A 14662-nucleotide genomic window follows, 5' to 3' on the forward strand; every position below is an offset into this window, starting at 1 on the left:
TTGTAGCACTTCCCACATTTGTTTACCCCAATCCAGACCATGATTTGAAGACTAGGGAAGCCATCACTCTCAACACCACCCCAAGCAAGGCAAACGCTCTGCCTGGTATCACGTATTAAGTATGTTTTGAGAACTTAACTGAAAAGTAACCAAAGCCTACAGTGTCCATGATCTATGAAATGAAAGCTGTCTCTCTTTTAGGGACAGCAGAAGGGAGGGGGAGGGGAGAAAGAAAGGAAGAAAACCCAGTTGAAACTCGGCATTTACTTGAAGAGGAGCCAGCAGAATGTAGCGCATGGACAGTTGCACAACACAGAGGGAAGGTGTCGATCAGAAGGTTTCCTTGGCACTATTAAATTTCTTTGGTGGCAGCCTCGGCTGGGAAGGCAAGGTATAGAAGTTGCATTCAGGGTTCTGAGGACCCAGAGGTGGTGTCTGTGAACTTACAGGTATAGAACGGCTCAGGAATCTCACTGAGGAGGAAGAGAGTGACCCCGGGAAGGAAGGTCGAAGGATGGTGGTGTGCTCCTCGGGCTTGGCGCTCTGGGGGACTGGAGAGCTGTTCAGGTTGCCCCCAAGACCGCTGCTGCTGCTGCTGCTGTTGCTGTTGCTGCTTCTGGTGTACTGGTTGTTGTTGAGCTCAGGGTAGTTTCTGCCAGGTGTCTGGGTGCTGCCATTCAAGAAGCTGGTGAATGGGCTGGCTATGAAAGCGGCCTTGGTGAGTGATGTGGTCTTCTTGGTCTCAGGTTCTTCTGTCCCGGCGTTCAAGTTCCCTAGAGAACTGGCTAGCCGGGAATTTATGGAGAAGCTGGAGAGGGTAAAACACAGGTGGGAAGGGGAAAAAAAAGACAACAATGCATACTCCTATCTGTAAACACAGAATCACAGTTCTGATCCACACAGTTGACTAATCGGCTTCATCACTCTTGGTGACATTAACATTCATGGCCTTATTTATACATGCCAAGCTCCTTGGTCAAAAGCAGTTAACAAAGACCCAAGAGACAGGCTTGAACACTGACTGGTCGTAAATAGAATATTTGAGGACTGTATCTGCCAAAAGTGAAGGGTAGCTAACTACAGGGAGAGTCTGCAAACTGACAAGTCCAAGATTTAGCTTAACCCAGACATATTCTAGCATATGCTGACATCAAGCATCTTAACCAGCTGAGTTGGTTCCCACAGTGCATTCTGGGTAAGGAACAGGACTGTTGATCATTAGCGTCCTTGACTGCATCTGCATCATATAAAACAAAGTGGAGAGTCCCCAGGAGACTGCCACTGTCACCATCCAACCAACCCCTCTACAGCCTGCCAGGGAAGTAGGACAAGAAGACCCAGAAATATAGGGATCTTGGGGGTTCTCCAGTTCTTCCCAGCACCCTCTGCTCGCAGATCTGCAGTCAGATTCCTGGCCTGCAGTAGACCTTCCTTACCTCAGGCTAGCGCCCTGGAAGAGGAAGAAGAATTACCTTCTTATATTTGCTCCTGAAGACAAAGAACCTCGGCTTATTTTTTTGGCTGTCACTGAAGGGGACAAACACACTTTGGAGGTCTTCATGGTCGACATAGTTGGTTGCGGTGAGGAACTTAATCTTTGTGGGGGGTGGGAGGGAAGGGGACAGAGTGTCACACTAAAGTTGTGCTACCTAAAATATTCAGCTATGATACAGTAAATTACAAACACTCAATGCCCTAAAGACATGAAAAAAATAATGACAAAGTCCCATTCAGTCCCCTCCTTCCCTTCCAGCTTGCAATTGCCCTATATATGGCCACCATTATTTTTCATCCTCTTGTTTCTTTCACAATGATTCCCTCTGATGAAATCTAAAACATCTGATACTTCACTCTTCAAACCATTTAACCTCTCTTCCATCTCTACAAAATCTAGCTCAAAAACCTTGGCTTAGCTTATTAAAAAAAATAACAAACAACAACAACAAAAATCTAAAATCTGGCACTTGCTTCTCTGTGTGGGTCGTACTAGCTCCAAGATTAATCCCACACAGTCAAGTGCCCGGTGGCCTCAAGCTTCCCTATTCATTTTTGTTGGTTCACCCCGGTCTGTTCACCTCAGGTGGGGAGCAAGGCCACTCATCATCTATATGTGCAACTGTATCCACTGTTTTTGTCCCGTTAAACAAGCAGGAAAGTTGACTAGACAGGCTAGTCTAGCTGTGGGTTCCCTGACTAGACTGCACTCCCCCCTTTGTGCAGTTTGTTTATCCTTTTCCTCCTGCAGGGTGTCCTCTTCTCTCCTTGCTCCCCCCACCCTGCTCCACCCCCATCTCAGGCTTCCCACCTGCACCTTAATGGACCATTTGGTTGTTACCTCCCCCAAGGAGTCTCTCCTGAATCCCCAAGCAGGATCAGCAAGTCGTCTTAATGGGCACTCTCCCAGTACATCACAGCTCCTACACTGTATACTTCATCTCGTTTTTGCCTACTTCCATAACCCACAATAAATTCTGAGAGCAAAGACTCTCTCGTCTCCACTCTGAGGGGCGCGGCAGGTGCAGGTGCGGCATCATCAGGTTCCCAGTGGACACACGGGGGAAAGAGGCTTCACTGAAGAGAGCCAGGGCTCAGTCACGGATTTAATATCAAATATCTTCGGTCCTAGGAAAACCCTGTGCTGAAGCTGGACCATGCTTTCTGTCTGCCTTTCTTCATCATCCCTCTCCCTAAGCTCTGCTTATACCATGACTTCCCCTAAAGTAAAAGTGCTAAGGTTATACAGGGAAGTGACTCAGGCTCTGGAGAAACCTGGGCCAATAAGAGCGACCCATTAAACAACGCTATGGTTAGAATTTTCTCCTCCAGAAGAAAATGGCAGCTTTTTGTCCTATTTTATCAACAATACTAGCCAATCACTTTAAGTCTTCTCAGCAGGTGCCACAATGCATCCAGGTAATACCAGTGTCTAGGTACCAGTCCTGGAGGATCAAGGAACTTTTTTTTTCAAGAGAAGAGCACTAATATTTCCTCTTCTCGTGAATAATAAACAACTACATAGAGATGAACAAATAAAAATAGAGTAAAGAGCACTAACAAATAAAAAGACATCAGAATCAGTCTCTGGGTTGAAAAGAAAGTTGCAGAGCTCTTCGGAGTTTACCAGAGACCAGAAGGTGCTGGAAGCTCACAGGACCTAGAGGTCCTAACTCCCGCACATAGCCTGAGGGAAGCACAAGAAATGCCCTTTCAAAAGTAAGCGTTAAAAATGCAGTTTATTTCCGATTTGGAGAGTAGGCTCAGTGATTAAGAGCACTTGCTGCTCCTGTAGAGGATCCAGCTCTGGCTCTCAGCACCCACATGAAAGCTCACAACTGTCTGTAACTCTGGGTTCAAGGGATCCAGTGCCTTCCTCTGACCTCAGCGAGCACCAGGCACACACACAAGATGTACATATACACCTGCAGGCAAAACACTCTCACACATAAGTAAAATAAATAAGTAAACTTAAAATAATGGTTAAGCTGGGAGGGGGCGTTTAATTGGCATGTGGGAGTCAGGGGCAGGCTCATCTCTGTGAGTTCAAGGCCAGTCTGGTCTACATAGTGAGTTCCAGGACAGCAAGAGCTATGCAGAAAGATCCTTTCTTAGGGTGGGGGTGTATTTTAACAATCAGGAAGAAAGAGGATATGAAATGCTATAAGCTAGGAGAGGGGTGCTCAGTGATAAAGAATATACAAAGCCCTGGGATTTAGTCCAACTACCAAGATTAATAAATATAGAGAGAAAGCTGGTAGTTATATTTATTTTCATGAAGTTATATTTATTTTCTGGTTCTTGGAAAGTGTGTCTAAAAGGTCATATATATTGATAGCGGCTAATTGTGTACAGTACCTGAAAGTCTGGGCCATTGCCCTTTGGTGTCCTTTCATATCATCTGACCTGCAAAACCAGAAGACAAGAGCTCAGTTATCACCAGGTCCCCACAGTTAAACAAAGACCACATGTGGCATTTGTGTCAGAGACATAAAGATGTTAAACAATCGAAAGAGAAAAACCATGCCAGGTGGATATGGGCGTTCGCCCACTTTACAGAATGAATCCCGACACCAGCAGGCACTGTTTCGCCATGAGTGTTACTTATAGCATCTTGCTTTTACACAAAAAGATGACTCAGTAGAGAAGGGTTTGCTGATAATGCCGTGACGGTATGGTGGAAACTGAAGTCTACCTCCTATTTGGAATATCAGAAAATTCAAAAGAAAATTCACATCTAAACATGGCTTCTGAGATCTGTACAAGAAGGACTGGTCCCTTTGCATAGGTACTTGCTAAATTATACTTTCTCCCAATACAATGACGCTCAACCTTCCTAATGCTGTGACCTGGTAATACATTTCTTTATGTTGTGGTAACTCTTCACCTCAACCATAAAATTATTTTTATAGCCACTCCATTACCATAATTTGGCTACTGTTGTGAATCACAATGTAAATATCTTACATATCCAGGATATCTGATATGGGATCCTTGAGAAAGGGACATCAGACACCCAAGGGGTCGCGACCCTCGGGTTGAGAACCATGGTCCCAATACACCCTCTCTGTGCTTATAAGATTGCTTTTCTTTTGAACCCTATGTGAACTATCACAGGGTTTCGATTGCCATATAGTCAGATGTCCACTGCCAGCACTGATTTGGTTGGGTAACTTTAAACTCCAAAAGCAAGATGGTTTATAATTTCTCAGACACATGGAGGAATCACTCAGGCAATCATCAAAAACGGAAGGTGAAGTCAGGTAGTGGAAAACACCAAAACTTGGCCCAGCCTTTCTTTTCTTCACACTCTGGCTTCCATACAAAACCCCGGCACATCAGGGAGAACCCGCCAGAGTAGCAGAAACCTTCGTGTGAAACTCCAAATAGAATTTAGAACAGAGAAGCAGAAAGAACTGCTCAGCAGCGCGAGGCAGAATTCCAGAGACAGAGATGTAGCAACTGTTTTCACAAGCATTTAAAGCGTGCCTACTCCCATCAGTGGGGAGACACACAACAGCTGGGGGTGGGAGCAAAAGAGCCAAGTGTCGGAAAACACAGGTAAACTCAGGATTTGTAGAATGGCATTCTGAAGTGAAGAGGACACAATGTTACCCACAAGTGGAGGTGCTCTACGAACTGAAAGGTTTAAAGATGAGGCTACCTAAATGCACAGGATGGCGAGGAGCGGGGATGCCTCTGGCTTTTTAAGGCACGTAGTTTGTCTCCCTGCGTTACGTTGTTCTTAATTTCCATATCTTCGTCTTCAAAATTATTCTGAAAAACAGGCATGTCCCATAGGAAGGTCATTACAAACAGTTTAGCTTTATGCTGATTTCTTAATAGAGCATAGGTAACCTATAATTACAGATAAGAGCAAATGAGCTTACTTACAAAACAGGAAATGATCTTCCTGTAGCTTGGATCATTTAAATGTGTTATAAACTCAGCAGTAAGAATACACTCAACATTTAAATATATCCGTCAAATTCCAAGTCAAAGAAGCGTGGGGCTGGATATGGGAGTGTCTGAAATATGTCTATGGCAATGGGTCGGAACCAAAAAAACTGTCATGTGGACACATTAGGCTTTGGAAACCAGCCTGGCTCAATCCTGACTATAACACATCCCAGATGTTTCTAGGAGTCGCTACTGCAAATTCCATAACCTACTTATGAGCAAGCTTGGTCAGATAACTGGAGACATCTACACAGTCACGCTCAGCGTTGGCTAATCCTCCAGGAGGCACGCAAGCCCTCTCGAGAGTTAAAGAGCCAACAGCACTCCATCGACAAAGCATGTTTCCTTCTGAAATTCCATAGTTTGGAAAGTAGAAGTGGCCGACTAGTGTTGCCCCATGAAACCTTCTTATATTAACTCAAAAGGAGAAGGCCCTGTGGGAAGATGGAAGAGGTAGTTCCCATCTAACACAACCAGTGGGTGCAGGAAGAAAGGGCGTTGGTTTGTTTTTTCATTATTTTTAAAAATGAAGACCAAAGTGTGGACACTTTGCCCCTTCTTAAAATTGGAAACAATCACCCATGGAAGGAGTTACAGAGACAAAGTTTGGAGCTGAGACAAAAGGATGGACCATCTAGAGACTGCCATATTCAGGGATCCATCCCATAATTAGCCTCCAAACGATGACACCATTGCATACACTAGCAAGTGTTTGCTGAAAGGACCCTGATATAGCTGTCTCTTGTGAGACTAGGCCAGGGCCTAGCAAACACGTAAGTAAGTGGATGCTCACAGTCAGCTATTGGATGGATCACAGGGCCCCCAATGGAGGAGCTAGAGAAAGTATCCAAGGAGCTAAAGAGATCTGCAACCCTATAGGTGGAACAACATTATGAACTAACCAGTACCCCGGAGCTCTTGACTCTAGCTGCATATGTATCAAAAGATGGCCTAGTCGGCCATCACTGGAAAGAGAGGCCCATTGGACACACAAACTTTATATGCCCCAGTACAGGGGAACGCCAGGGCCAAAAAGTGGGAATGGGTGGGTAGGGGAGTGGGGGGAAGGGTATGGAGGACTTTTGGGATAGCATTGGAAATGTAATTGAGGAAAATACATAATAAAAATATATATAATTAAAAAATTGGTATTTAGGAATATAACAGTGAAACTAATAATTTAGTCTGCTTAGAGGTCTGGGGAAAAGTAAAAAATAGGATATTTTTTCCTTACACTCCATTCTCGTATTTTAAGCTGTTACATAATGCCTGGAAATAAAGTAATTTTAAAAGTTATATAGCTAAGTAAAATTAACAGGGTATTTAAAATAATAATAATACGTGGAGGTTTTTTTCCTTCTTCACTAAGAGTCATAAACTGTAAAGAGCCGTATCTTTGTTGTTGGCGTTCTTCTGCTTTGCCTTTTGTTTTTTGGGGGTTTAGGGTTTTTTTTTTTTTGAGATAGGGTCTCACTAGCCCAGGATAGCCTTGGATTGGTGATGCTCCTGTCTTCGCCTACTGTGTTGGGATCACAGCCCTGAGCCTCCATGACCAGCAGGTTAAACAAATAATATCCCATGACATACTATCACATACCTAACCATCTGCATTTAAAAATACTGTTTTTACTTTCTTCCTTTAGTTTACTAAAGTCTCACTCTAAGATATTGAGCCACCAACCAGGCAGCATACACCCAGCTGATATGAGGCCCCCAACACATATACAGCAGAGGACTGCAGGGTCTGTGTTCAGTCAGAGAAGATGCACCTAACCCTCAAGAGACTGGAGGCCCCAGGGAGTGAGGAGGCCAGGAAGGCTGGGGGTGGGGTGGACACATCTTCTTGAAAACAGGAGGGAGGGAGAATGGGATGAGGAACTGTCAGAGGGTAGACGGGGTAGGGGAAGACAGGTAACAAGTGGACTGTAAAAAAGATTAAAGATATTTAATAAATAATCTTTTGCTTTTTAAAGGGAAGAAAACAATACATATATAGTCCCAGCCCACACTCCCTGGAGAAGAAAAGGGTGTCTTCGCTTAAAGAGAAGAGGGGGGAGGATGGTGTTGCAGTCAGAAAATCTGGACGGGTGGAGCCACCTAAGCCCATTGACATTGGATGACAAGCTACAGAAGTTGGAATTCCCCCTGCTGGGTTTCGATCACACTTTGATCCAGTACTTCCTCACTATGCCCATTGCTCCCTCTCAGAACAGTGATGTGTATTCTATTCTGTAGGTAGCGAGTTAGAAGGATATCGTTTGTATTTTTGATTTTACAAGGGCTTAGAGTTAAGAAATTGCCTTGAGTCTCAGAAAAGACTTTGGCCTTTTAAAGAGTGAAAGACTATGGGAGCTTTTGAAATTGCACTAAATGCATTTTCAATCATGATACAGCTGCAAGCCGATGGGAGCCAGAGAGTGGAATCTGGTGACTTGAATGAGAATGGCCCCCATAGACTTGTACATCTGAGTACTTGGTCCCCAGTGAGTGCAACTGTTTTGGAAAGATTAAGAGGTGTGGCCTTATTGGGGTAGGTTTACCACTGTGGGTGGGTTTTGAAGTTTCAAAAGCCAATGTTTCCCAGTCAGCACTCTCTCTCTTTCCTCTCTCTCTCTCTCTCTCTCTCTCTCTCTCCCTCCCTCTCTCTCTCTCTCCCTCTCTCTCTCCCTCCCTCTCTCTGTGTGTGCTTCATGGCTGTTGTCTTAAGTATATAAGCTCTCAGGCCTGCCTGTTTGATGCCATGTTCCTCACCAAAATGGTCATGGAGTCACCCCCTGGAACTGTAAGCATCAACAAACTCTTCCTTCTGCAAGCTGCCTTTGGTCATGGTGCTTCGTCATAGATAGATAGATAGATGGCTAGATAGATAGATAGACAGATGATAGATAACATACAATAGAGTATATATAGTATGCTTATCATATATTTGTCTTAAATAAAATACAAATGTTAAATAACTTTACTATCAAAAGCCAACAACAACCACAGCCACCGGCACGGTTTTCCAGGATTTTTACTGTGCTATGCACATTCCCCTCTCCCTGTCACCCTGACATTCTCCTCATTACAAAAACAGGTTGTATTACACACACAGCTTTGAGAGTTATTTCTTCATTAAGAATACATATTTACTGTGCTGTTCTAGGACAAATGAAAAAGAGCCTCGCCTTGTCATTTTATTGCTCCATAAAATTCTGTTGTCTAGACATGGCAAATTGTTTATTTAACGAATACTTTAGGTCAGGCTGTTCTCTGCCTTTCAGCACTGTACACAGCTTTAACAAACATCATTTTAGGTGCAAACGTTTGTCAAACACTGCCCTAGTACTGTGGGAGAAAAGTTCGTGAAACGGATTTGCTAAGCCCATTTTAAAGCTATGTTCTACAGTGCTAACCAATCGCCCTCCAAAGTATACACCCTCTTGAACTTCACCTAGCAAAGAGCTTAAGAGTACATCTTTAAAAGATTTAAAAGACATAAATATCATCTTAGTATGTAAATTCACATCTCATTTCTAGGGAGGTAGACTTGTTTTGTTGACCTGTAGGAACCCGTGGGTTTTTATAATTTTATTTGTATATGTTACGTTAGGCATTTTATATATTTTTAGAAATGTAGTTGAAATACTGCTAACATGTCCTTCTAGCTGTTCCATGGCTAAAGAATGAATTGAGAAAGGAAAGGACCAAGAGTGAGGAGGAGAGTCAAGCGGATTCTGTAATAGTCTGATGAGAGAAGATGGTTTAGAGGAGAATGCAGCAAATCAGACGTCATGAAAGGAGGAGGCAACTTGATAAAAGATCTAGATATGCAGATAGGTCCAAAGAAACCTAGCAAAAGAGAAACCATGTTATTGTTTATTTATGCACATATTTTTAGGGCATTTGAGGGACTAAGAAGTATAGAGGTCTAATTGTTTGCTTGTTTGTTTGTGTTTGGTTGTTTTTGGAGGCGGGGTTTCATGCCATCCAGAATGGCCTAAAATCACTACGTAGACAAAGCCGCTCACGCCTCCAATCCTCATGCGCTCTCCTTCCAAGTGCTGGGCTCAGAGGCCTGTGCTACTCTGGTCCTCTGCGCTCTCGAATTCTTAACAAAGCATTATGCAATGTCATTCAAAGCATATTTGCCTTAAGTTATGCAATCTTCAAAAACAAAACTGTCTGGAAACAGATCTTTACCTCCTGAGCTGCAGAGTTAAACACATGGGCACAGCTACATGTGTAAGGAAATCAAGTCTCTAATATAATTAAGTCACAGAAGCCTGTGGTGAGGGTGGGAACTTCAGGTAGAACTCATTAGAGAATTCAACTCTAGACACCAGAGAGGCATCAAAGCAGTCCAGGGGATTGGTCGGCAGGAGTTGGTTTAAAGGTGTTGCCCACGAGATGCCATTAAGGTGTGGTATCAGTTGTGAGATTAAAATGCCCAACAGAATCCTTTTAATGGAAGAAAGTCTCACTTGGGCTCACAGTTTCAGAGGAATCCCAGTCTACCACAGTGGGGGGAGGTGTGGCATGGAAGACCATGTGACAAATGACATATGTGGAGAAGCCAACCTCGAGGCTCTTTCTGACCATACCACAGCACATTTTTCTCTCACGCTAGTTGACCCACAGGCTCTTTGAGATCAATGACAAACAAACCTGACCCTGAGGGAGACTCTCACTCCTTGGCCCCACCTAAAGGCAATGAACTATATTTTATTCCAATGTCCTATGCAGATAATAATAATAATAATTATTATTATAAAATAGTGTCCATAGCTTTTAGTTAGATAAAGTAATGACTGGACAACACATTAATAAAAATGGTAGTAGAATATGCTAGCAGGGAGGTTGTTGACTGTGCCATTATGAAAAGAACTCAGATAAAATATAGCACCTTAGGGAATAAAGATGAGAGATTCTAGGAAAAAATGTGGCATAGGAGTTTGAAACAGGGATGAGTGAAAACAGAAGTCACAGGATTGGAAGGCAAATATGGGAAGTGAATTGGTAGCAAATTCAAACAATTTAAATAGAAAAGGTGGATGGGGCACTGGTGCCAAAGTTCTTCTCAGTGTTTGGACGTTGAACCTGTACAACGTCAAAGTTAGGGGAAGACAAAGAAATCTTCACAATAAGTTCCTGAGATCAGAAGGGAGAGTAGATTTCAGAGGTTGGAGCTGTAGCTATCATGGTAGAGCCTGAGCACTTGTTTAGGATATGCAAGGCTCTGGGTTTCGTCCCAGCACCACCAAAGGTAAAGAAAGGCAGGAGGAAGAGGAGAAATGGGAGGAAAGAGGAAGGGACAGGAGAAGGAAGGTGACTTAGTTTGGGTTTGTTTGATCTCACACTGCATTGGCCTGCACCTTTGAGAGTTGGACCTCTTCCCCATCACCAACACCCTGGCCCTTTATTCCAGTCTTCTGTGGGCCCCAACACACCTTCTAAACTAAAGCCAGAAGAGGCACCCCACACTCTGAACCCAGGTGCTGCCACTACTCTCCCGAAAGCCTCTGGTGGCTCTTGGTGGCGTTCCCCTGGGAACACCTCTCCATCCTGAGGGTGGAAGCAAGATACTTGAAAGTAAAGCCTTGGAGATAGAAGATGGGATTCTCAAAGGTGCAGCATTACCTTCTTAGCTGCTCAGCTACCAATTCACAAGGAGTTGGCTGGACATTAGCAGCATCTGCATCTAGGGAACAACATCTCTAAGACACGAGCATCCACTGGCTGGGAGATTGTTGCTGAACTAGAACCCTGGAGGAGCTAAATGAATCACTGAGCTTACTGTGACTCTGAGAGACTTCTCAGAGGTGGAGCTGACCAGGGTCTTGTTTTAAGTCACAAAGAGTGATGTATTAGAACCACAGAGTAGACTAATGGAAAGGTACAATCTGTGAACCAGTGTGCCTATGCTCAAAGAACAACTCAATACATACGACCTATGTGTGACCTCAGGCAGCTGCCTGCCCTTCTCTTCCTCCAATATGTGTATCTTAAAGGGTCTTGCCATATGGCATATCAGGGGTTAGTCCATGTAAGGTGCTTAAAATGGTTCCTGGCACACAGTGGATACTACCTATTTGGTTGTCACCACTAAACTCCTAGTTTAGCTCAAATATTTGTCTTTAAATACAGCTCTTCACATTCTTTCTTCTGGCCACCTTCTCGGCTTCTTATGCCCCTGGATGCCATACCGAATCCTTATTTTGGGCATCGGTTTGCGTTTGAGCATGTGACATCATCGCACCATTTGGATCGGGTCCATCTCACGTGTCTGTTCTCGTCTATTCTTGGGTCTGAAATGCTAAGCTTTCTTTGTTCATTCAAGTAGCATTTACTAAGGCTGTGCAGCCCAGGGATCAAACACCGCGATGGGAATAAGTTAAAAACCTCAGCGTGGGAGAAAAGTTCCCAGCTCTGCAGGAGCATGGGGAGGGGGGTGCAGGGAGAGGGGAGGACACACGCTGCCCCCACGTGGGTGGTGAGTGTTAATTCACAGCACAGAAGGCCAGGTTCCACAAAGGCACAGCCTCAGCTCTGAAAGACTCCTCACAGTTCTGAGTGTGCTGAGAAATTCACCAGAAAGCCCCAGCCTTTCCGGTTACTGTTTTTCTTGTATTTGGATGTTCTAACCCTGTCATTACAGTGCTCCTTAATAAGCAATCACAAGAAAAGTACTGTAGAGCCACAAATCCAAATGGAATTGAGATTCTCTGCTTTCAATTCATTTACAGAAAAGTCCAGAAGTGTTCGTTGTAAAAGGCATCAACTGTGTATGAAGTGGTCCAAAAGCCACAAACAAGCCCCTGTGTAGGACGATGTCATCTATTATGGCACGGGCACAAAGCACAGTCCTGTGTCTGCACACTTGGTCCCCAGCTGGTAAGACTGGTTTGGAAGGATGTGAAAATTTCAGGAGGCAAAGCCTGCCTAGCAGAAGCAGGCTACTGAGAGGGATGGAGGACCCCGGGATTTGAGCTTTAGAGCCCTGCCCATCTTCTAAGCCTTGTTCCTCTGCTTCCAACTGGCTATGACATGAGATAGCTAGCTACCACATGCTCTCACTGCTATGGAAGCACCCAGTGCCATGCCTGCCCTGCAGTGATGGACTCTGCCCCCCTCAAATCGTGAGCCAACATAAGCCCTTCCTTCCTAACGTGATCCTTGCCAGATGAAGTGGCTGTTATCCCATTGTACTCTGGCACCTGAGGGGTTTCAGTTTGGTTTGGTTGTTTGTCTTGATTTCCTTACTCTAACAGTACAAACATTAGCACTCACCAATAGCTAAAATGACATAAAGACTGATGGGCCCTAACAAATTTACATATTTGAATATATTCCCCAGAGTTTCTATGTCGAAGTCCAAACATCCCACAGTGATGGTATTTGGCGGGGGCCTCTTGGTGGAGTGGTTCGATCATGAGATAGCCCTCAGGAGCAGAGGGGCTACCATTCCCTGAGGACACGGGAATGCCCGGCCTAGGATCCAGAAGATAGGTCCCCAGCTCCTTCAGCAGTCTCTATCCTGTGTCCTAGAGTGAAGCTCTCCCTCTCCTCGACAAGCTCTCATGTCTTTCTGACTAGAAGAAGCCTCTGGAGGGTAGCAAGCATTGGCTTGAGACACCTCTGTATGCCATCCATGGGGCTCCTGCGGGGCAAATTTCCGCAAGACTCTGGTCTGGGTCGATGGATATCCAGCTAAGGTAATGTAGATCTACACTTGTTGCTTAAATATTTCCCCAGGCTCTTTCTTTTCTGCATGGGTGTGAGGATGCACATGTGCACTGCATGTGTGTGCGTGCCTGTGCATGTATATGGGTGGGTACATGCATATACATACACATGTGTATAAATGTGATATGTTCCAGATTGCCATCAAGTGTCCTCCTTGATTACTCTCCACTTTAATGGCTGAGGAAGGGTCTCTTACTTCGACTCTGGCTAGCCAGCTTGCCCTGGGGATCCCCTGCCATGGCCTCTCCTATTCTGAGATTATAGGCAGCTACCACACTTGCCCAGTTTTTCCTTGGTCTCTGCGGGAATTAACTCCGGTTCTCACACTATCAAGACAACAGCTTTATCCACTGGCCTGTCTCCCCAGCCCTCTTTTACCTCTTTAGGAATATAAAAACATAACCCAAGTCCTTAGCTTTATTTCAGACACGATGTTACACAAAGAGCTGAACTAGGGTCAGGCGTGATGGCTTGTGACTGCAATCCCAGCATTTAGGTGACTGAGGCAGGTGGATCATCATGACTTTCAAGGTTAGCCTGGGCTACAGGCCCTTTCTTGGGGCCTAGGGGAGGAAGAGTCACCTAAACTAAGCATTGGATGCCCAGTTCTGAAAGTGAGTCTGCTATTAAATAATTCAAGACCCCTGGGCACATCCCATTTTGGATCTCTCATTTCTTATCCACAGAGGAGAACTAGAACAAATGACACTAGCACAGTAGCTTCCAGCTCCCCAAATGCTCAGACTCCGAATCCATCGTAAGTCATTTCCTGCTACTTCAGAGAAAGCAGAGAACAATAGGAAAAAAAAAAAAAAAAAGCATGAGTTTGGGATCAGACAAATCGCATCATGCTCTAAAACTGAAGTCAGCCCATCTCTGAAACACCCTCAGCACCATATAGAGATACTATCTAATTCACTGGGTGGGAGTGCAGATTAAATCAGCCGCAAGAGAATGATGATTTGAGTGGTTTGTTTGGAGAAGAGTCTGGGTAAAACAAGTTGTCCTAACTCTGCTTTCCCCGCTGCACTCTTTAAAGGCTTTCAAAGGACCACTTGTGCTAGGAACAGCCTCTACAAACGCAGCATCCAACTTTTTCTTCTTGGTACCTATTTCTGGTTTCAAAGGGAAGCTTTACTTTTCTGTTGCCTTTCTATAAATAGTCCTTGCACTCTTTCTAAGCGTGCTCCTTAAATTATGACCTCATTGCTGCCTTTACAAGGACAGTGGACTGGTTTCCTTACTCTACTTTGTACTCTATAGAACAATGACTCCCAGCTTAGAAACTTAGCCCTCCCAGGAGCCCAGGGAATAGATAAGGTCACTTGTGCTGGTGATACAGCTTAGCAGGCAAAGATGCTCGCCACCAAGCCTGATGACAATCTCAACTTGATCCTCAGAACCCACATGGTAAAAGGTGAGAGCCAATTCCCAAAAGTTGTCCCTCTGACTACCACATATGTATTGAAACATGTGTGCATGT

At 44.4% G+C, this 14662-nt stretch overlaps 1 protein-coding gene across 9 annotated transcripts in view; it reads right to left on the reverse strand.

Moving 5' to 3' along the window:
* Positions 1-14662, reverse strand: part of Cdc14a (CDC14 cell division cycle 14A) — a 156189-nt gene that overhangs the window by 20726 nt on the left and 120801 nt on the right. For 6 of the 9 annotated variants that reach the window (NM_001378994.1, XM_011240109.2, NM_001378993.1 and 3 more), the window contains 4 exons: positions 5159-5271; positions 3853-3900; positions 1473-1595; positions 245-808 (listed from right to left, as the gene is read on the reverse strand). In NM_001378994.1, the coding sequence (NP_001365923.1) occupies positions 331-808; positions 1473-1595; positions 3853-3900; positions 5159-5271 (762 nt within the window). In that variant the 3' untranslated portion in view covers positions 245-330. Of the gene's footprint in view, positions 1-244; positions 809-1472; positions 1596-3852; positions 3901-5158; positions 5272-14662 lie in introns of those variants that run through there. The other 3 variants (NM_001173553.2, NM_001080818.2, NM_001355646.1) reach the window with 1 other exon arrangement.

This window comes from Mus musculus, chromosome 3, assembly GCF_000001635.26.
Source record: "Mus musculus strain C57BL/6J chromosome 3, GRCm38.p6 C57BL/6J".
Classification (NCBI taxonomy): Eukaryota; Metazoa; Chordata; class Mammalia; order Rodentia; family Muridae; genus Mus; species Mus musculus.